At 37.6% G+C, this 24562-nt stretch overlaps 1 protein-coding gene across 1 annotated transcript in view; it reads left to right on the top strand.

The window, feature by feature from the left end:
• Window positions 1-11000: 11000 nt before the first annotated feature.
• Window positions 11001-24562, top strand: part of LOC139723725 (ubiquitin-like-conjugating enzyme ATG3) — a 30820-nt gene continuing 17258 nt past the window's right edge. The window contains exons 1-2 of the mRNA XM_071634940.1: window positions 11001-11179; window positions 16591-16753. Coding sequence (XP_071491041.1) covers window positions 11108-11179; window positions 16591-16753 — 235 coding nt within the window. The 5' untranslated portion in view covers window positions 11001-11107. The remainder of the gene's footprint in view (window positions 11180-16590; window positions 16754-24562) is intronic.

The raw sequence follows: 24562 nt of genomic DNA, 5'->3' as shown, positions 1-24562 counted from the left end.
GGTTTGCCTAAGTGTCAAGCTCATGGGCAATATTTGCATAGTTTCCAGCTGGTGGGCCTGTATTGGCCAGTGTAAAGCTGGTGGGTTGTTACAGTATGACTGCGATGAATGACTCATGGTCCTGGAGTATACAGTCCACAGCTGCGACATTATGGACCATCTTGAAAACTTCGACATACTGTGAGGCCCAACATGCATTCCACATGAAGTAATCCTGTGTATTGCAACTAGCTATCGCCATCCGAGACCTACCCAGGGAATAGATAAGCCTTCATGGCAAACCATGGAGAAAGCGGATTGTGCAAAATATTTTGGAGTTCCAATAGGAGGCTCAGCTGGAATCAAATCGCCACAGCAGCTTAAAAAGGTTATACTTCAACCAAAGACTCTCTCCAGATGAAGATACGAGTATCATAAAGTTCAGGTGTTTTGCTACTCCATGCCGCTCAGGACTGTCCTGGAATATGCATGCATCATCTGGGATCCATTCACCCAGGTGAAACATCATGAAGTTTGGAATGATCCAGAGAAGATACGCACTCTTTAGCAGCTGCAATGACCATCATATGCAAAACAAGCAGTGTTACCGCCACACTTGAAAAACAAAACCAACCAAAACAAAACAAAACTACAATGGCAATCCCTGTAAGAAAGTACAGCACAGGCAAATTCAGCGATGATGTTTTGCATCAAGAACCCCACAATATCCACTCCGCAGGAAGTTGTGGCTCTATTGCTGCATTCTTCAAAAAGGGCAAATGACCAAAAATGTCAGGCATCATTTGCAAGAACACAAAGTAGGCCTACTCCGAAAAAAGGTGGCGGCTACTCTCGGCCACTGTCTCTTGTATCTCTTTGAAACACTTCAGGAGATAGATACTCAATATTCAGCTCTGTTATTAAAGATACATATGTCTCTCTTTTTGTTTTTGCATTTGTTTGTTTGTTGTTTTTTACTTCATATAGCTCTTTGGATACCTTCTTTAACCAATTAAGAATAGGCTCCATAGCAGAATATTACAAGATTACACAGTATAATGAAGAAGAAGAAGAAGAAGAAGAAGAAGAAGAAGGAGGAGAAAGAGAATAGGAAATGAGATCTGCTGTCAATGATGCAGAGCCAATACCAATCAGTTCCATGGCAGATCTTAGTCGGCACTGCAAAGGTTTGGATGTCTCTCTCTGTTGACAAAGGATATTCTAAAGCTCCAAGTAAGTCCATGGGGTAGTTTACATTGTCTGGGCATAGAGGGTTGGGTTGGGTATATGAGGATATGATGCTTTGTTATAACAATTAGGTCTGAGATATCTGTTTTTTATGTTTGTTTTGACCATCCCGCATGGATCTCCAACGAAAAGGAATGATAATGTGTTAGACCCAGCCACCACCGTGTTTTTTCAATAGATTTTGATATTACAGTGTAGTTGAGAAAAAAGTAACCGCTCATTGTCCTAGATGGAAGTCAAAATTGAACTGTGTGTGGAATACTCTGCATACAATTTTGGACACACACACACACACACACACACACACAAAATGCATTTCTTTTAAATATAATTATTATTTCATAATTCGTTTGCGACTCACCGGGATTTGGACTGGCCGAGTTGCCCAGGGGTCGAGATTCGCTCTCCTGCTTCTTCACGCACGGGTTGCTGAAGATTCCTGACGATTTCTTTCTTTCTTTCTTTTTTTCTTTCTTTTTTCTTACTTTTTTCTTCTTTTCTTTCTTTCTTTTGTTCTTTATATTTTCTTCTTAAGGGCTTCTGATGGATTTTGGGGAAAGCGGGTTTCTTGGGCAGCGGATTTGGGTCAGATTGCGACTGAATGCAGGAGCAGGTGGATGACCCAAGGCACTTGATGTATGTGTGATGGAGACTGTTTCGTCGAAGGTCAAAAACCGCAGGTATTTTACAAATCTATCTCGAGACCCGAGGATGAATGCATATAATATGATATATATATATATATATATATATATATATATACGTGCATTTCTTTTCTTTGCTGTTTGATAGTTTTCATGCTATCTCATGCGAGGGAAAGCGCTTCTATTTTGGCGGCTTTTAAAGAACGCGTGCAGATGAATAAATTAGGATGCATATATGCCTTATTAAGTCACATTCGTAATTTGTAGGTAAGATTAAGGGAGGATCGTTCTAGAATTGAAACGGCGGCGGCAATTCAAAATTTTCTTGTGCTTTCTTATCAACGAAATTTCGTCTGACATTCAAAATGTAAATGTGCCCTAACTCAAATGGATGTATGCTGTCTTTAGAACAAGAGGGGGAAAACAGTCACAAAACTTGCGCCAAAGCAACATAATCTAAAGTAAGGAATACGTCAGGAAATGTGCACTCTATACAGCATCGGCAATCCACTCATTCTCTGGAACATCTTCTGAATGTACTAAAAATTTCTCATTTAGCTGCTGTTTATGAACCCTCACTCTTATTTCTTTATGCAACGTAGGTCAGTTTTGATTTTCTTCAGGTTATAGTGATTCACCGTAAATCACAATGCATGTACATACAAATATTATTCTGGATTGACGACTGAGAACTTTCGTAAAACAATACAATTTGCAACTTTAAACATACATTTTGTAACTGCGTATCTTATCAAAATGATTATTGTAAATGTAAACCTAGTCGATTATACACCGTTAAACGGAGGTCTGTTTATTATTTTGTGTTTTTATATCCAAGGTATTATGCAGAGAGCCTTAAAGCATATAAACAAACACACATCAATTCGTGTGCTGTATAATGGGGTGTTTTCTTGTGTCCTATGCTTTATGATTTTATATGAATATCATATTCTTATACATTTTTCTTTATAATAATTCTTATGCATGAATTTATATATATCATACTACGTAATTATATCCAGTGATGAGAAGTTTATAATATAAAAAGATATATCAAAGATCAAATTTAGGAAGGTGACAAGCCAATTCTACACCAGCATGTTATCGGGAAATGACTCTCATGATGCAACTTTCGGAAGTGAGAAAAGAAATAATTTGTTTATTGAACATGTTTGCCCATGGCAGATCCAATAATATGACTGTTTGGTTGTTTCTAGCAAAAGAGTCCTTGTATTTTGCAAGCAGTGTCAACGTCGAGCTAGATTTACGTCACGCTGTGAGGAAGTCACGAACTCGGTGAACTGACAGGGAAAAATTCTTTCACTTTCATGTATAATAAAGATTATTTTCGAAGGGAGGGGTGGGAGTACTCGGTCGGATGTTGTGTGCTGTGCTCACAAATCAGTTTGGAATCCCGAATCAATGTATAATCTTTTCGTCAAGTCAACGGGATAAGTTTTGTTCTCTATTTTTGCTTCCGCTTCGTGTCTTGCTCTTCCGCTCTTCTGTTGAGAAGTGACCCTTTTCTTTCGTTTTTATTGGCTATCGGGAAATGTGATTCATCGGGTTATTTCTCAGTAAGCATGAGTTCACTCTATGGGTGCACTTTTTTGCGTGGATGGGCGTAGACATCGGAATAGAGCAGCGTGTAAGAAAACAAAAAACAACAACAACAACAATAACAACAACAGCGATGTTGAAATAGAAATAAAAATCGACTGCGGATGCTTGCCGATACAACAAATAAACAGGGTGTAGGCCTACGAGATGTGCCGTCTCAATTACACTGCATGGCGTTTAACGACATCGCTATGTGGTTGAGTACATAACAGATAACATGGCTTAAAAATAAGCACTTGTAAACACTTGAGCTGAACGCAAAACAAATGACGTGTACAAGCGGCGATTATGTGTCACTATTTGATGGCGCAGTATCCATCAGTGATTGGTTTAACGATGGGAATATGAGAGTATTGAGTGTCGAGTCAACAATCTAACAAATATCGAGCAATACTAAGAAAGGTTAATATTTACATACTGTATTCAATTATAATATGTATAAGTGATGCATGACTAACTGCACGCAGCCTGGATAACACTTTTGACGTAATTATTAAAGTCAACTTTTTCTGTGGAGTGATATAAAAGCCAGTCGCGAAAACATCCACAATAAAGCCTTGTTTCCAAGTTAGATTTTAGTAATCAATTTCATACTCTGCTTGCTGTCTCCAATCCATCACATCAGTCAACAAACTCGGTCATATTAAATGTTTATAAACCTTCATTAACTTGAAATCGCATTGTACTAATTGTTTAAGCTTAGTATGTAAAACACAAATTAAAACAATGAATGCCATCTTCACCGAGTTCTCGAACTTTACTGTAACCATGGTAACTTGTCGTGCTTTTTCATCAGCATACTAGTTAATTCCTCCAAACGGACCCAACAGAGAAAGTTAACTAACCCACCCAAGCAAAACAATGCGCCTCAGACCAACATGCAGGAGGGCTAAGACGACACAATAAGGCGAAATAATAAAGGGATTAGGAAATCTCTAGTCATTTACAATTGTTTCAGACTTCTGTGCAATATCCAATCGGATAACATGGATAAAGAGCACTAGGACTCCTGTGGAAGATGTGCCAATCGGCAATTAAAGTTCAGAAGGGTAAGCAGTGCAATTCCAGGTTCAGGTTAGACCAAAATGGTCAACCTGAATGGAAGAAGATTCATCAAATTCGGACCAAGAGTTTTAGAAAGTTACAAAATTTTAAAGTTCCCCTATTTGCATAATATTTATCAGTGATATAAGTAAAATCACATTTACAAATTGGTGTAAGGGAAGTGGTAGCAGTGTCCTATTGAATAGTACACACATCTTCCGCTAGATTTATTTATTATAAATGACTGTAAGTGATTGTAATATTACCCTATATGGATAGTTTGCAGGGAAAAGAATAGTGGCAATATGGGACCATGCATATCATATTCATTCTATCTATTTTCACTCTATATTTCCTGAAGTGATTATATAGGTCAAAACTGATAATGAGCTCTCGCGCTCTTGCGTACTTTACGTCAGACGCAATCACGCACTTACGATCTGTAAGTGTTTGTGATTAAATCATAATTGTCTTCTCTGTCACATCATTTATTGTCAAAAGGCCATGCAAGACATTTGTTTTTTGTTTTTGTTTTTATTCCTTTGGGGGATGGGGTGGGGTAAAACGTATAGACAGCATAGTACATCTATCCTTTAATCTCTAAAAGATGCAATGCATGAGGTAAATATTGCACACGCTCGCGAGCGCACATTGATGATAGATGAAGAGAATGAGATAGGTTTTCATAGATAGATAAATGAATTGATGAATAGATTGACATATATATATATATATATATATATATATATATATACATATATATTATACAGTTACGACCAGTTTTGTTTGATAATGTTGATTAGTTTCTATGTTTGTAAATCTACATTATTATTGATATTATCATATGCATATGGCGAAGACCAAGGACAGAGACAGTCATGTGCGAAGTAAATTGAGAACCGCAAACACACACACACACACTCACACACACACACACACACACACACACACACACACACACACACACACGATGAAATTTGATAACTGCTGTTGATACTCACCCTTTGAAAGAACAATAGAATCAAAAGCAAACATCGATGATAGAATTTCATCTATATACCAATGGAGTTTCAATTAGGTAACTCAACATGTTGAACTCCACATGTTCAAACAGGCTGTCATGACTAGAATAATATCAAACGGTAGGAGTTTCCTCATAGTTAGACAGAACAAAGGAATATATTATAATATATATGAATACTATAATTTGCTTATATAGTTTTACATTTATATGTATAATTATATGAAAATACAAGGGAGACTTTACATTTTAAGGGGGATTTTTTTTCTTATTTATGTACTTTTGATCAAATTATTCTTGTTTGTTAGTCTCAAAACAATTAGTGCAAGGAAATTACAGTTCCTACATCTTGTTATGAAATCTATCGAATCAAATCTTTAACATAAACATAATTTTTATGTTTTATTTATTCCAAACGAAATGATAGAATTGTGAAGCAGTTACGTCGTCACCTCAGTCATTTTGCTTATATTCAGTGCGCATAATGTACGACCAATATCACAGTTCCGAATAAAAACAACAACAAACCACAGGAAAATAATAATGATTCGTGGAAATTACGTAATTTTGTTATGTCTTTTTCTTGGAACCTTAGCGTTTCTGTAATTATTTTCTTCAAAAGTGCACTTGAACACGAAGTGCAATTGCGCTTCAAAGGTACATTTTACGTTGTGATTCCGACTGATAAATACAAAGCACGGAGTTTTACTCCCTGCTAATTACGAGGTGCTAAATTCATTAGGGGTTGATAATGTCGCGCAGGTGACGTTCCGAACCCATTATTGGCGAGCCGGCAGCCGGCTACCCCTTCCATTGTCATCACGAATTAAGTGGTTCGATAATTGAGCCCCGAGAGAATGTAACATTGTACCCCGACAGTCATATCAAATTGGTGCAGACTGCGGTAGATTGACAGAAGGTCTGACGCATCAATGAAAGAGAGAAGGAGCGAGATGAAGACAAAGAGAGGAAAGATAGATGCTATAGACAAACAGTCAGATATGGAAATATAGATAGATAGATAGGTAGATAGATAGATAGATAGATAGATAGATAGATAGAGGATGAATAGATAAATGTAATAGATGAATATAAAGATTGACGGATAGATAGATAAACAGATGGATATAGATAACGCATTACATATCGATAGATGCATAGATGGATAGATTGATAAATGTAATAGATAAATAGGTAGATTGATTGATGTGCAGATATATATATAATTATATAGATAGATAGATAGATAGATAGATAGATAGATAGATAGATAGATAGATAGATAGATGGGTATAGATAATGAATAGATTGATAGATGTAGATTTATCAATCACAAAGATTTGTTAAATCGATAAACAGACCCATATCTCTTTTTCCCCTCCATTTCTCCTCCTCCTCCTCCTCCTCTTTCTCCTCCTTTGTCTTTCAAAGATCGAGGGAGATAGAGAAGAAATAAAGAGAGAGAGAGAGATGGTATAATGAGTGAGGGCAGCAGGAGGGATAGAGGAGAAAATGAAAACTGGGCGAAGAATCCATGTTTTGTGAGATTGAGTTTTGGAAATATAATGACATATTTATGCCATATGAACAATCCTGAGTTAAGGAAAAAGAGTCATAAGGGTTTATCATAAATAATCGATGATGAACGTGCGTCGAGGTCTTCCTTCCCGTGTACTTGGTATCCCATTGTTTAGAGACTCAGTAAATCATACCTGTCCTCCATTAAACGGTCAATTAGGAACAAATCGAATGTACTTGAAGGATAGAACAAAACAAACAAACAAATCCAGACACGATGAATGCTGACTATAGATGAGAGAGTTGGCCTCTCTTTTTCCAGTATACAATGATCTCGAATAAAAATGTATTTCTGCATATTCATGCATTACATTTTTTTTTCGTAGTTGTATCAGAAAAATGTGATATTGGAAATAAATTTGATTTTAATTTGAATTTGATATAATAAGACTCAGCAGTCCTACTTTTGGTTCTCACTAATCTTTGTCTGATCTCAGTGATATAAACTTCATCTTGAATAACTATAATAACGATAATTCATCTTGAATGTATAACAAAATGCAATCAATAATTGACACACAGCATAATACTGTGCAACAACAATACCATTAATTGTAATGTTACAAATTCTTCTTTTTCCTTGAAATAACAGTTACTTCAGACATATCGTATAACATTGTTACTTCTTACTCTATACACTCTTCAAGTCTAATTTCCATTTCCCTAAAACAACGAGTCTATCATGCACTTCAGACATAGTGTATAACATTATTCATTCTTGCTCTGTACACTATTTATTTCTATACTGTACTATACTTCCATCTCCTCCCCATGTCACAGCACATACACACACACACACACACATACACACACATATACATACATACACACGCACACACACACACACACGCACGCACGCACGCACAGACACACAGACACACACTCACGCACAATGCATGTATAAACATAATATACACAATAAAGGATGGAGAGAGGGGAGGGGGTGGGGTGAGGGAGAGAGAAGCAGAGATGGTCTGGAAGTTCTTTGCAATAATGCACAATAAGGCGACAGGCCAGATTATGTATAAATATAAAAATATCCCGAGTCTGCAATGAGGAAAAAAAAAATCATAGTGGTGTGGGCTGAACCAATTAAGGTGTTATTATGAAACCTCCTTGGCTGTACCATTCCGGCCACTTAATGTCCTTATCCAATTACGGCATAAATCTGTAACGCCGCGATAATCGCATCCCCGTATCCAATATATACATATAAAAACAAGATCGACTTAAAATCAAGGATTAAACAGAATAATAGCAACAACAACGAAAACAACAACAGAAAACTGCCCAAACAGGCGACAGGTGTTTTGATAATCAACTTCATGTTTTACCGTGCGGGGTGACATATGATCTCTTTTGTACATGGTTTTATACAGGGTTGCTGATGGATGCAATAATCGAAGTGACCCGAAAATATTTATATATAATTATTTCACCGTATTTTCTCTGTTTCGGTTCCTCTCTTCTTTTTATTCTTTTTTATGGGGGGGGGTGGCGTAGGGTTGGTGTTTGTTTTGAGAAGAGAATGTCAAAACATTGCATGAAAATCAGATGTGTTTGGGTGTGTGGGCGTGTAGGTGTGTATGTAGGGCGAGTCTTTCACGCCATAACTTGGACTCTGTGTCGAGCATTTTCAGCTATTTTAGACCTAATTTAGGTCTAGACCTGATTTAGATTTAAATAGGTCAAACTCTCAATAAAAAAACCCGCAGTTTTTTTTTTCTACAGAGAGAGACAGAGAGAGAGAGAGAGAGAGGGGGGGGGGGGGGGGGGGGGAGGGAGAAGGATTTACAATACCGAAGAAGTGTCTCAGTTTGTACGTCATTCCCTAAAAACAAAACATAACAAAACACAAACATTTTCATGGATTTCAAGGACAACTACCTCAATGACAGCTGATACCACTAGCTCAGTCGCTACATTCTATGCTGTTTTATTTCAGTTTAAAGCTACAATCTCATCAAATACTGTTTGTACTTAAGTGACATTTTTAAATACAGTCGACCCCGAAAATTACGCCTCCAAAATTCGTGACCGCCCAGCCGTCGTCACTCCAGATTACTAAGAAGTACATGTATTGCTGTTGGTATGATTATAATAATTTATCATCATGAATGATTGAGAATGATAAGGGCGTTAAGTTGCCACTAAACCCATAGTGTTCGAAACAACTTAACGCCCTTCTCATTCTCAACAGACGTTATTATTGTTGTTATCATCATCATCATCATTATTATTATTATCATTATTATTATTATTATTATTATTATTATTATTATTATTATTACTATTATTATTATTATTATTATTATTATTATTATCATCATCATCATCATCATTATCATCTTCATTGCCATATTTATTGGTTTTGTTGTTATTTTATCATCAGGATTATCTATGTTCAACACGGGTATGGAAATCCGTGATGAATGTTTCATCACTCAATCTTGATCATAGACGGGCATGCAGATTATTGATAAACAATATAAAACTAAAGAGGGCGCTATGCTACAAATTCCATCGGTTTGTGTTGAAAATTCAGTGATGAGATGTTCAACATGCAGAATTAATCTTTGTGGTTCAGAATGGTTGTTTTTGTTTTCATTCCCAGTTCCATATTCATTCATGTATGTCGCAACAATTGTGATTACCAAGAAAATTTCTTTTAGAACGTATCTATAGTTTACTGAGACCAAGTGAGGTACTTCTAGTAGGCCTATAGTACCTTCTCTTGCCGAGTAAGCCCCTATTCTAATGATCAAAAAGAGCCGATATAAATCGCGACGACAAGATCGAACATTTAGAATAAATTATTCATGTCGATGTCGGGCAATTACGTCGGTATGGGGCAATATTTGTCAATCAGTTGCAGAATAAATCAAACAGTGTTAAATATACAGTTACAGTGGATGCAGTTAATAGTAAAATTGACATGCGCAATATGATGAGCAGTTGTATAATACGTTCCTTCAACTGATACAGGATTCAGTTAAGAACATTTCAGTAGAATGTATATTTAGACACCTTACATAACGAGACACTATACAAAACTGTAAGAGCTCCTTTCATCACAGTTACAGATCGCTGTAAAAACGACATTTACCAAATTACACGAAAAGATGTGTTTTCAAGTAACACTGAGGAAGTAGATTTGAAGAGGATTAATGAAAAAAAAAAGAACGACAGACAGGAAAGGAAAGTGACATTCCATAGTAACAACCCTCCCCTACATTAATAACCCAAATCATGGTACTACGGAAGTAACGAAGGGATAGGAAATGTTAATTTTCTATACTGCAAAGTGAAATCATATTTATATTACTTGTGTACAAAGTAAAGACAATAATTTATTTAAAAGATAAAAAAAGCACACAATCTTAAGCTTAGATAGTGGTAAGTTGACTTAGATTCAACGAATGCTTCCCTAATTAGCAACATTCACCAAACTTTAATGCATTTTGCGACCATACATTACTTAACTGCGATGAATACTTCACATAAAAAATACAATAATGATTAATTATGTCATTTTTTCCCCAGCCTAACATCACAACATTACCTAATCACACATCAAAAGACCCACAATCACAATGCAACAAAAATAGAGCATCAACAGATCAGAATATTTGAGGTAGCACAAGGACAGGATCTATTTATGTTCTGGGTATTGAATAAAGGGATTTGCATGTTTTACACGTAGTTACTTCGAAAAGACCTGAAAGGAAACTGCTAGAAGATTAGATTTTCGCAATGAATGGATACTATAATGGTAAGACGCCATCTGCGAACCAGAACGCGTCATGCTGACATTCACGGTTTCCGCTTCCGGGCCAGATCAAGGTTTACACCGTACGTACAGTGTACATGGGATACTGTGTTATCTGTCATTTATCTGTGAATTTGTCTGAAATTTTACGAATTGTGAGACCACAGGCTTGATTGCTGAGTGATCTGAGGGATAAACGACAGCATGCAGAACGTGATAAATAACATGAAAGGCATAGGCCTTGGTGTGGCCGAGTTTTTAACACCTGTTTTGAAGGTGAGTGTCGCTATCTCCGATCAAAACAACAACCGTGCATGTAGGTTCTACGTGTGTAAGTTGACTTTCTTGGACCAAATCAATTACAAGTGGCCACCGAATGTGGGCGTGATTGCTCTGTATGTGAGGGTCTCGTATACCCTGCACGTTGTATGTAGCTGTGTTGACTCGCTCTGGCTTGACTCTAGAAGTACCAAGTAATGAGGGACTTTTATCTGGAAATTTCTTTGGGAATTTTATAAATTTGGGTAGATCCTGAGTAAACAGTTTAAGCTAAAAGTGGCTCTAACACTAACAGTAAAAGATTTTGTAATGTTGTGTGTTTAACTTAAATTTATAAAGTGTTACTGTTGTTAGTAGCTAGTGTCAGTGAGTGTACAAAATGTAGGCCTAACCGTATGGCAAAACACCCTATCCCTTCGTCCTCGGATGGGACATAAAAATATGGGGATCCTGTGTAATTTTAACCTGTGTGTGAGGAGAGAGAGTCATAATCTGCAAGTCATGCATGTTGAAGATCCTGCTTCATTCATTCATCCCAAAGAACAGGGTGCATAATATAATTAGTATAACCCACCACCGTTAATGCACTTTCATGTAACGTTAGACTAGATCCACCACGCATCTCACTCAGGGAATAATTTTCCTGGTATCGCATCGCAATTTGCTATGCATTTTTACACCACTGCTACACAAACCAACTTTTGTATAGCATTTTTCTTCCATAGAAGTGTACAGGATACCATGTGAAATTTATTGTTCCTCAGCTGAAATTGCGAATCAAATTTGAGTTTGAAAATTATTCCCTGTCACTGAACCGAATTTGCACCAAAATCACAGGATATTGAATAGGTTATTTACTGTAGCTTATTTCCATTTACTCGTTTGAACTTGAACCAAATCTGTTGTCGGAAACATCAATGTTGACTATGACTTTTAAATTGTCACTCAAAACGAACTCGTTCAGGAGTTGCTCTTTGCGAGGGATTGCGGCGGCGTATGCTGCCCTGCACAATCCAGGACTGAAGTAAGCCATCTAATGCAAACAGGAACAACTCGACAGGGGAAGCAACAATTGCAGCAAGTTGAAAGAAGTTTTAAATTGAGAAATGCTTGTGTGTATGTGTGTCTGTCTGTCTGTCCAGATGTCTGTCTGACTGTGGTCTTGTACGAATAAGGGACTGTGGTATTGTACAATTTAAGAACTGTATTTCTCATTTGACTTCATTCAACTGGCCGTAAATCATTTAAAAACACACTGAACGTTGATTTTTTGCTCTCCGTTACTTGAAAGATTCCTCGCATAATGGGGAAGGTCTTCAGTTTCAGATTACAGCGTACAAGTGCAGGCTGGGTACCCTCCTGCAATTGCTCATGAAGAGTGAGTTGTTTTGAGCAACGACATGATAATTGTCAGTATACCATCATTTTCTGTTGATTGATTTGGTTCAAATTTACTGGAGTATTTAGAAATACACTATTAAGTATATATTCTCTGATTTTGGTGCAATTTTGGTATCAGGAATTTGAGATATCTACATGTAGATATGACATTGAGTGCCCTATAACCCATAGGCATAGCCTGGCAAAATATTGACCCCCCCCCCCCCCCAAGTAGGATACATACTGTAACATGTAAAACAACTGGACCCCATTGACGACCAGCCTGTGTTGCTGAAAATGCCAGGTCTATTCAGCCATATTGTCAGATAGAAAATGAAAACAAACAACAAGTAATGCACACAATGTTATTATCTTGATTGAATTTTCCCTTTTCTTCTTCCATTTAGTAAAGTTCAGGTTTCATGCTAGAAGATAAATGTGCTGTTTAAAATATGCGTACTGTAGGTACAATGAGTGTAGGTTGTTGGCCACTACACCGGGTTAGTACCCTGACAAGAAAAAAGAATCTTGTTTGGGGGCATTGAATATTCTCGGAAAATTGCCGAAGGAATGGATTAAATGTTTACAAGCTGACACTAGTATTAAAGAGACAGAAAACATCATAATGCTTGTTTCTTTCTTGCCAATCATAATTTTTGTCCATGGATGTGAAACTTTTCAAGATGCCTTCCCTATCCCTCTCACAAGTATCTGTACACAAGTAGTACATGTACATGTACATTGTTAGTGTTTGGATTTGGATTTGGATACTGCATACGCTGTTATTTTCGCGGATGATGAGGTCTTAGACATTTTTGCGAGAATTGTTTTCGCAAATCGACGCTGACCTTTACGTTATTGCTCTATTAACAAAGCGTATGGAGGCATTTTCGTGTGTTGTTAAATTTGTGATCCAACTGTGATTCGCGAAATTCGCGAAAATAAAACCCTCGTGAAAATAACAGCTTATACAGTATTTGAATGTACTTTTATAACTTGGTTTCTATTGAAATACTGATTTTTTTAGCAATCTACCGTGGGACTGACTGAGCTAAGTCCCCTTCTGAAGGAATAAGCATTGAGGGTACTAACATAATTATACTGTAAAGCAAGATATTTTTGCAGCATGAAATTTTCGCAAATTGGAGCCAGTAGCCTTTTTCACAGCATGAAATTTTTGCGAATTGCCACTGGCATTCAATGCATTCATAGTGTACATTATTTTGTAGACAAGAACTTTCATGTGTTTATATCAAAAATTAAATTAAAAAGCATGCGAACATTTCTGGTTTTACAGTACTTAGTACCTTACCTGAGGACACAACTGATTGTAGCTATTAGGGGACTTGAACCAGGTACATCATGACTTAGAGTCTGCAGTCTTATCCACTGGGCTACAGCAACTCCAAAATTTTTTCTTCTGTGGTAGACGGTTTCTCTTAGGGCAGTAACTTAGGCACACTTTAACTTTAAAAGGAGACCTCGGGGTTGATTTTCAGACTTTTACATTTTAATAACTATAAATTAGTTATACTGAGTACAGAGTTTCAAAATTTGTAGTTATTGAGATGAGGAATAAGAATGTTTTCAAAATTTATAACAAATCGCAGTGAACAAGGACGATGACAAGGCAGCCTCACTATAAAAATGCATGAGTAGGGGCTCAAGGAAGCAGAACAAAAGGAGAAGGCATGCACAGATTCTACACAGGTGAACTTGTTAAGCAATTGGTAAATTGTAATGGAAATACACTGCTACATTTCTGAGATGTGAGATGTTCCTGTGTCATCAACACTGTTCAGTGTAATTTGTTTAAGATTTTTCAGAGTATTGGTTTCTCTGCTCAAGGACCACAATAAATTCCACAATGGACCAGTCGATTTATGTGCTACATGATGTGAAATTATGAAAATCGTCTGGAATGCCCCTTTAAGAGCTCACCGTGCACTCCCAAGATAAAGTGAAAGTGTTTACCAAGTCTGTGTGAAAAGTCGAGTTGTGAGTTATGCATCAGAAGCTCATGTTGTTGTTTGGAAGGCATCAATGAGTGTGTGAGAATTTAACCATTGTCATCCCTGCATTCATGTTCTTTTCTCTTCAGGGATCAAAGGTCAAAGAGACCTGTATCTTTCATGCACAAAGAGTGTATTGCTCTTTATGATATTTTGGATTTGCTTTATTGACGCCTCCTCCGATTTCCTTTCTCTTTTTGGAGTTTGATCGTTGATCCATGAGTTTTAAGTGAGACACAAGCATGGATGTACAAATGTACGTGTACATGTACATAAATGATAAGAGAACAGTACATGTTCAAGGGCAGATCTAGGAATTCCGTAAAGGGGAGGGGCCTTTAGAAAATTAAAGGGGGCACACTCACCCCCCCATTTTTTCTTTTAGTTTCTTGTGTTTTAACAAAAAATAAAGAGGGGGCGCGCGCCTGGTGCGCCCCCTCTGGTGCGCCACTGCATGTATACATTCGTTTTGGAAGAAAAAAAAAAAGACCCAAGCAAACAACAAGTTCTCTGTCAGACAAACTGAGGTGTCAGTTGTGAGGCCAGTAGAATTTGTTGCTTGGCTGTGATATGGCAAAAGGGAGTATCTTTGTGAAAGCACATGTGAAGATAAATCAAGTTTGAAAGTTTAGTTAATTCAGTCTATGATTGCATTTAAAGTGTTGGTATTGATAATCAGTACGAAATAGGTCCCTTATAAGAAAAGATAAAAAAGGAATCCATGTCTATAGATTCATTTTAATAAATTTGTCACTAAGTTATCAAAGAGTCTTTTATGGAAATACTCAAATTGTTTGTATGAATGGAATTTGTATTGTATAGGTCCCTTATAAGAAAAGATAAAAAAAAGAATCAATGTCTATAGATTCATTTCAATAAATTTGTCACTAAGTTATTAAAGAGTCTTTTATGGAAATACTCCAATTGTTTGTATGAATGGAATTTGTATTGTGTAATATTATTATGTAGATTGACAGTAAAAGAAAAAAAAAAGGAAATATAGCTGGATGTATAGACTCACAGGAAGAGAAAGTGAAAAAGGAAATGAGAAATTTGGGAAGAAAGGAAGAAAGTGAAGGATGTTGTCACCACTTTCTATTGTTAGTATTCACTTCATTCATTTGGAAGTGATACATAATGGGACGTTGGTGATATGGAAAGTAGTCTGAACTCTTTTCTATAAAAAAAAGTAATGAAATGCACACTACATACATGTACAGTAATAACCAAATCTCTTGAATATTTACAGAATTTAGATATTGTAATCGTATCATAGTCTTACTCTTTTATGACATAGGCCGAAGCATAAAAATAGAATATATTGACCACTTGACAGCATCATAAAAACGACAGCTGTATACATTTACAGTAACAGTTACCACTCTTACAATTGTACTATAGATACTCAAACTTTAGTTTCTAGACCTAACTGCTGTACTGCGCACAGCCAGCCACAACAAGCGTTTGTCTCGAGGGTCCTTACTGACAAACCGTTCATGATTAAAATCCATCGGTATTCTTCAAGTAGATCAGTTGATCGGTAAGAACGCGGTCAACAGTATTAACAACAGTATTAAATTACTCTGATCTACTGTAGAATCTGCATACTGTGTTTTGATATTGATAGTTTACATACTAGTCTGTGAAACAACTGAAAACTGTATCAGCGTGTGTCGCATACTGATGTGCACAAACATTTAGCTGCATGCAGAGTGCTGTTATTCATTGTTAGTGTCTCTTACATAGAGTAAAATTCTCAAATGTTGTTATTCTTTAAATGCTAATAACATGTCTCCACAAAGGAGCTCAAAATGATAAATGTCTCATTAGGGAAGCTCATATGGCAGAATAAAGGCTATACAATGTATGATTATGAAACACTATCCAAGCTTTTCCCCTCGTGATTAAACTTTTCAAGAGACATGTGTACCAACTCAAGAAGAAGATTGCTATTAGTTACAGCATACCCTTATTTATCATCAAATGTCTTCTGGTCCTTCCCTCCTCCCTCCCCAGGAATCAAAGTTCAAAGAGACCGGTGTTCTTACACCAGAAGAGTTTGTCGCCGCCGGCGACCATCTGGTCCACAGCTGCCCGACGTGGTCGTGGAGTGCTGGTGATCCGGGCAAGAAGAAACCCTACCTTCCTGAGGAGAAACAATTTTTACTCACAAGGAATGGTGTGTATACCTATTGAATCAATTGCTCCTTTTGCTGTCATTGCACTGTCTACCCCTCCCCATCCCCCTACACTACCAACACTATTCGCGATGCTTTGACAGTGAAAACGCCGTCCTTTACTTGTGGTTTCGTTGTGATTTAGTCGTGCAAAAGTCGTGCTTTTGCACTTACATAATGTCCCCGTGGTTTTGCCGTGATTGCGTTGTGATTAGGTGGTGAACGAGTTGTGAAAATGTGCTGGAATCGATGTGAAATTACCGTGGATTAGTAGTTGTTACGTCGTGAAAAAGTCGTGCTTTTCGGGCAGAATAGTCGCCGACATCCTGCCTCGCCCCCTCGCCGGCTAGAGTGACTCTTTTGTTATGCAGCGTGAAAATCGAACAAAAGACACATGCTATTCATGGTGATAATCCGCCGATTGTTACATCGGCTTTTGTCCGCAGCTCTTGGGCTCCAAAACCACGACTTTTTCACTACTAGTTCACGGCCGAAGAACGATCAAATCATGCTGTTTCAGTGCTTCTGGAGCGTTGCAAAGTTTGATAATCCGCTGATAATCTTGGTTCCAGCACCTTGTTTATCCATTTCGATACAACAAACGAAGCTCTACTTGCATTGTTCATGTCGTTTGTAACAGTATAGTATGGTTTCGTCGATCGACGCGAGCACCTAGAATAGCATGAAAAGACATGCAACGAAGCATGTGTATTCGTCTTCGTAAATCCCTGTGTTCTTCTTCGTAAATCCCTGCGTTCGCTACCACATTAATTACGACAAATCGCATGCGTGTTTATGTACGTTACCATGCAGGTTCTTCAATGCGTTACTAAGTATATCACGGCAGGCGCGTACCACGTGTCGTGTTTACCAAGACCATAAATTAAAGAAGTGCAAGATGCCTGAGCGTGACGAGAGACATGTTGTTTAATATTCATTCAGCTTCTAATTTTATCGTATCGTCCTTATTTCTACATCGGTATTGAAAGCCTAAAACAAACAAAATTGTATTAAAAGCAATCATCCAATTTTACTATTATTTTAGCACCTTACGGAGCCGAATGTTGCCGTTAATCATTTTCAAATGTAAAAGCAAAGAACCGACATTCATTTTAGCATCTTACGGAGCTGAATATTATCCTTAGGCCCTATTCATTTCCGAACGTGAAAGTAAACATCCGCTATTTATGTTAACACCTAACTGAGCCGATAGATACCGTTAATCATTTCCAAATGTAAAAACAACAATGTGTTATTTATTTTAGCATCGTACGGAGCAGAATATTACCGTTATTCATTTCCAGATTTAAGAGCAAACATCCAACATTTATTTCATTATCGCATGGAGCCGAATGCTATTGCTGTCCACTTCCGAAAGTGAAATGAATAATCTGACAATTGTTTAGCATCGTATATACGGAGCCGAATGTTACTGTTTTCATTTTTGAACGTCAAAGCAGACATCAGACATTATTTTCCCATGCAACGCAACTGAATGTTACTGTTATTCATTTCGAAATGCTATAGCAAAATATCTGACATTTATTTCAGCATCGTATGTTGCAGAATGTTACTGCTATTCACTTCCAAACGAATGTAGGCCTAAAAGCAATCATCTGATATTTATTTTGGCATCTTCCGGAGCGAATGTTATTGCTCTTTACTTTCGAAAGTAAAAGCAAACACCCGACATTTATTTAATCATTGTACGGAGTTGAATATTATTGGTATGCATTTCCGAACGTTAAAGGGATCTTTCGATATTTATTCTAGCATCTTCCGGAGCTGAATGTTATTGCTATTTACTTTCGAACGTAGAAGCAAGCATCCGGCATTTATTTTATCATCATACGGAGTTTAATATTATTGTTATTCATTTCCGAACGTCAAAGGGATCATTCGACATTTACTTTAGCATCTTCCGGAGCTGAATGTTATTGCTATTTACTTTCGAAAGTATAAAAGCAAACATCCGGCATCTATTTCATCATCGTATCCGGAGTTGAATATCATTCTTATTTATTTCCGAACGGCAACGCAAACATTCGACATTTATTTCAGCATCTTCCGAAGCCGAATGTTGAGAATCCTTTTCATTTCCGAACGCAAAATCAAATATCTGACATTGATTTTAGCACCGTACGGGGCCGAATCATACCGTTATTCATTTCAAAAAGTATAAGCAAACATCCAACATTTGTTTTAGTATCATACGGAGTCGAATATTCCCGTTATTCATTTCCAAAGTCAAAAGCAAACATCTGACTTTTTTTTTTTAGCATCTTACGGAGCTGATTGTTACCGCTGTTCATTTTCAAAAGTATAGGCAAACATCCGACTTTTTTTAGTGGCCCGATCGGGCCACCAAAATCTTAATTTCTGAAATTTTAGGGGCCCGACGTGTGTTTTTGGTGGCCCCGGGCCACCGTTAGTGTCGAGCCCTATGACGTTGAAAATTTTTTTTAATGCTTTTGATGATGATAATGATGCATCGAGGGCGCTTGTGATAATGATGAAGACGAGGTGTCACGATAATGACAGTGATATATTCGGCCCCTATACAGCGTGCAAATGCGGACGAAACTTCCACGCAGAGCAGTGGCAAACTGAAAGTCTCTTGCAATTTCTCTTTCAGATATAGAACCGTGTTGATAACACAGCCTACAGACAGAACAATTTCCGTAGTTTAAATCATGAAGCTTAAAACGCTGATATGGATATTCTCTTAAAGAAAATTATATATCTGCTCAAGAATCAGAAGCGCTAAGAAGTTGCCGCTCATTTCATCCAATCATTTTTATCGAGCGGGATATCGTGAACTATGTCATAATTATGTACAGTATAATACGCAGGGCGAGTGATTGTGTCTTGGCCCGTTCAAAATATGACGGAGTATTATACGACATATACTGCACGCGGAAATAACAAAGCGGCACTCGTTAGTGATTATAGCAACATTCCGTATCATTAACAGCAATATTACGATTCAGTGCAAGGTAAATTATCGTAATTACGGCATCATGAATTCCGTTATCAACAATAATGAAATTCTGTCCTTAACAAAATTTGATAGAATTAATACGGGATAATCTTCATGTATATTATTCTTTGTGGATAGATCAGATTTTAAGTGCCCGTGCATGTCCAGTCAAGTAATTTTCATTTGTATTCACGAATTCACAGTTTACGTCGATATAAAACAAATTTTCAATCAGTTGTAAGGAAAACAATACGAGGCAAGAATTTCATTTATTGATATTTTCGAGTAATATAAACAACATGATCATGACAATGCAAAACCCATACGATCTCACGTTTTACCGAATTGCATGTAATAAACTGCTTACGAGATTAAAGGGAGTTAAATTTTGAACTGTGAAATTACTCTGAATACTACTTCGAGGATTTGGTGATCAACAGTAAATGACTGTTAGTCGTTTTCTGACGACGAAGTGCACTATAATGTCCATGTTTCCTTCTACATCGAACCAGGGAGGTGGAAAAGATCCATCTCCAAACCGACCCATTATATTGGCACAGCTCGGTCATCGTTGGTCATTCATGCGCAGCTCAGCGTCTCAATGCCGTTCCACCTTTTGATATCATCATCAAGCACAAAAGCTTCCAGCCGCAAGGAGTTAATGAATATCCGGGTCATTGTTAAACAACCTACGATGGGGCAGGGAGCACCTTGACTTTTATGTCAAGAAACAGTTTGTATACGTTTGTAATTAAATGCAAACAAAATAGAAAAAAAAGAACATCAGGCTTTACAAATCGGGGTTGGCCCCTATAATTATCTATGAACAGTTCTTTTTATTAGTGACCCGGCTGATGTGACCTCTATGGTAAGAGCTTAATTTAAGAGAGTACCTATGGTAATTGTTACTTATATCTACGCGGTTTTTTATTCCTATAGCGTAAGCAACATCTGGCGGAAACTCCATGTAACGATTGCATTTTTTTTTTTTGGCGGGGGGTGGGGGGGGGGGGGGGTGGGGGTTAATCATACCCTCGTATGGAACAGTGTCCAAAGGTGTATGTAACAGGTATATGCACTATACCCATATTTACGTGTGCGGGAGGGGAAGAGCACGTAATCGAGGGAGAGCTGGAGCATAATAGAGAGCACAGAGCTTGTGACAGACCATCACGGGTGCATTTGTATTTTTAGATATGATATTCAACACCATTTTTATGGAATTCATCATGTACACATTTTTTTTTTTTTTTTTTAGAAAATGTAAGAAATTTAATACTCTGGGACAGTGGGCATGGCTATAACATCGTGATTTTTCTGTCACCTCGTGAGTCCCGTGCGCGTCTGTCACTGTGTAAGAACTTTATAGATGATGATCAAAGGTGCGAGGAAAGTTTGTATCGAGATCTGAATTTCAACGATCTAATTCACACTTTGTTACAATATTTTTATTCTTTTTCAACAAAAAAAAAACAAGAAAAAGAAAATGTGTACTGATCGATCGGGGAACAATGAGAATGGCTACAACCACCTTCTGATGGACGTGTGCGTCTTTCACTGTAACCAACTTTATGTGAGTGAAGAGAAGTCTATAATGTGTGGAGAAGGGGGTGTCCCCCTCTCACACGGGGGAGCTTTTGCATTTTTAGAAATGAAATACAACAATCTGGTATAGACACTTGGTGGAACATTTGAAATATTTTCTAACGATGTTTAATATGCTGAAGAGGTTGGCAGGAAGCCTACAATGTCTTCTTATACACGCATACAAATTAGCAGGTTACAAAACTCGGGAGATTTGTAATCCGCTAGCAAACTTTTTCGCACGTAAGAAAGACAAAAGACACAAATGTTGGCGCGAACAGCATGCTAAACCCAAGAAATCTTGCTGCCCCGCGGTGACTTGTGAACGGTCGACCAAACTGCGTTCTTGTCTTTTATTCCATCATTAAAAAGAACGTTTCAACGGCATACGCTCCACACCACTGTGAGGCACAAGAACGATAGTTTTAACTTTATCAATTTATCGATAAGCAATTAGCAGGTTACATTTGTTCTTGTTAATGGTTTCAAAAAAGAAATATTATTCAGTTGCCTTGGAAATTCCCGAAATTATTGTCTGAGTATAGAGCAAGTTTGAAGGTTCACGACGAACGAACGCTCTCAGGCATGCATGCATCATGATTAACATGTGAAGCACATGAAATAAACCTACTCGACGGTTATTACATTTCAGACTTCGAAGAAAGAAATGGCAGAAGAATACACGCCCTGTCCAGTAGTACGCGCGCATTCCTTACGTGCCAAACATGATAAACAAGACACACCGCAAGTTCATGAACTTTAGTTTCTGAGGGCCGTGGGAAAGGCAATGAATTAATATTCGAGAAATTATAGCTTCAAGTTAAGAATGTATTAAACTACTATGTATTAAACGAACGCTAACAGTATTCTGATTGTTTGTTTCCCATCCCTCTCTCTCTCCTTCTTTCTCTTTGTGCCTGACAAGAGAAACGAATACATGTAAGTTTGTACTAGTACTAGTATTCCATCGACTCATGAGAGAAAGTATACTTCGGAAGGCCTACAGACCCCATATTGGAAGTGAATAAGAAGGCTGTGCTGAAATTCTTATCCATGCAGGCATAATCAGTGTGAATACTAGTCATCTTTTAATTGATTTGTGATCGACACTTGTACCCGTCGCGTCGATCTCGTCCGGTCTTCTCATCCATGTGGAAGGAGTTTAATGCCGTATATAAAGAGAGTCTGGCCAACTGCTAATTTGGACGCCATGTCGTTACCCTCGCGTATTACACGTAACAGGGTTAGCGTGTACGCTCAGACGTAACAAAATAACCAAGCCAAAGGGGTCGTAAACACAGAGTTCTGTGGTCGTAAACAGTGGGCACTGCATTATGAGCGCACTTTAGTAACGACATGGCGCCTGTAGATCATGGGACCAGCTTTTGACCAATCACAGGCTTCAAAACACATAAGCCAAAAAGCGAGATGGCCACTCTCTTTATACGGCCCTACATGGTTCACGCCAGGGTATCAGGTGCACGCATCACTTTGTGCAAGTGCTCTGCGCACCTGCACTGACCGCTCACTGGTAGTGCGGACGCACGTGGATGCATGTCAACGCATTACTCTCATGGACTCGTGTTAGCTACAATGTATGTAGTGTGGCGTGGTAGGGTACATTGATAGCGGTTTACTCGAATGTAGTTTGTGACAGTCATTCGGATTCCGCCACACGACATGGGAGAAATGAGATGTTTATCTGAATTTTAAATACCCTCATGACAAAATACGAACGATCACGCTTCCTACATAATTTAAATGTTGATAACTCTCGCTGTACATCAACATTTATCAAGTGGCATAACTATACACAGCCCAGTCGTAGTAAAAATCACATTCGTGCGCTTCTATACTCTTTGGTAAAAACACGGCGTCCGATCGGGCTAACATGCCAATGACCTTGATCAGGGCTCCACACTAACTTTCTGGTGGCCCGAAAAAAAAAATCAAGAAAAACTTAAAAAAAAACTACATCGGTCCTACTACAAAGAAAAACAAATATCAAATATTACTGAAGTGCGTCATGTCGAAAATAAATGAATAGAACATTCAATCATCTTACTGTTATTCTGAGTTCTAAGATTTAGCAAATAGGCTTATAGATTATTATGAATGTTATTGCAATTTACTTTCGAACATGAAAGCAAACATCAGACATTTAGTTTATGGGTGCTGTTCGTTATTCCGATGGTTCGCTATTCCGAAGGTTCGTTAATCCAAAACACACAAAGTCTCCCTAGGATGATACCTAGAGGTTCGTTAATCAGAAAATGAAAAAGGGTTCTTTAATCTGGACATTAATTGTGGCGTTATTCCGAAGGTTCGTTATTCCGAAGAATAGTTAATCAGAAAATGAAATTCGGAACAACGCCGGGAACCTTGGGAATAACGAATCTTCGGACCGAAGAGCCTTCAACGAACCTTCGGAATAACGAGCTGTAATCTATTTAATCATCGTACGGAGTTGAATATTATTGTTATTCATTTCCAAACGTCAAAGGGATCACTCGACATTTCTTTTAGCATCTTCCGGAGCTGAATGTTATTGCTATTTAATTTCGAACGGAAAAGCATACATCCGGCATATATTCTATCATCGTACGGAGTTGAATACTATATTGTTATTCATTCCGTACGTCAAAGCAATTAAACATGAAACGTTAATTTTACCATCGAATGCATCTAAATGTTACTGTTATTCATTTCGAAATTTAAAAGCAAACATCCGAAAGTTATCTTAGCTTCGTACGGAGCAGAATATTACTGCTATTCACTTTCCAACGTAAAAGCAATCATCATGACATTATTTTATTTTAACATCTTCCGGAGCCGAATGTTATTGCTATCTACTTTCGAAAGTAAAAGCAAGCATCCGACATTTTAATCATCGTACGGAGTTGAATATTATTGTTTTTCATCTCCGAACGTGAAAGTAATCATTCGACATTTACTTTAGCATCATCCGGAGCTGAATGTTATTGTTATTTACTTTCGAACGTAAAGACAAATATTATATCCGGCATTTATTTTATCATCGTACGGAGTTGAAAGTTATCATTATCCCTTACCGAAAGTCAAAGCAACCATTCGACATTATTTTATTTCAGCATCTTCCGGAGCCGAATGTTATCCTTATTCATTTCCGAACGCAAAATCAAATACTAGTGACATTAATTTCAGCACCGTACGGAGCTGAATCTTACCGTTATTCATTTTCAAAAGTATGAGCAAAGATCCGACATTC

The sequence above is a fragment of the Diadema antillarum genome, unplaced genomic scaffold (assembly GCF_040938485.1).
Source record: "Diadema antillarum isolate AM-2024a unplaced genomic scaffold, OU_Dant_1.0 scf00000198, whole genome shotgun sequence".
Lineage (NCBI taxonomy): Eukaryota > Metazoa > Echinodermata > Echinoidea > Diadematoida > Diadematidae > Diadema > Diadema antillarum.
This window is presented reverse-complemented; position numbering and strand designations above follow the sequence as displayed.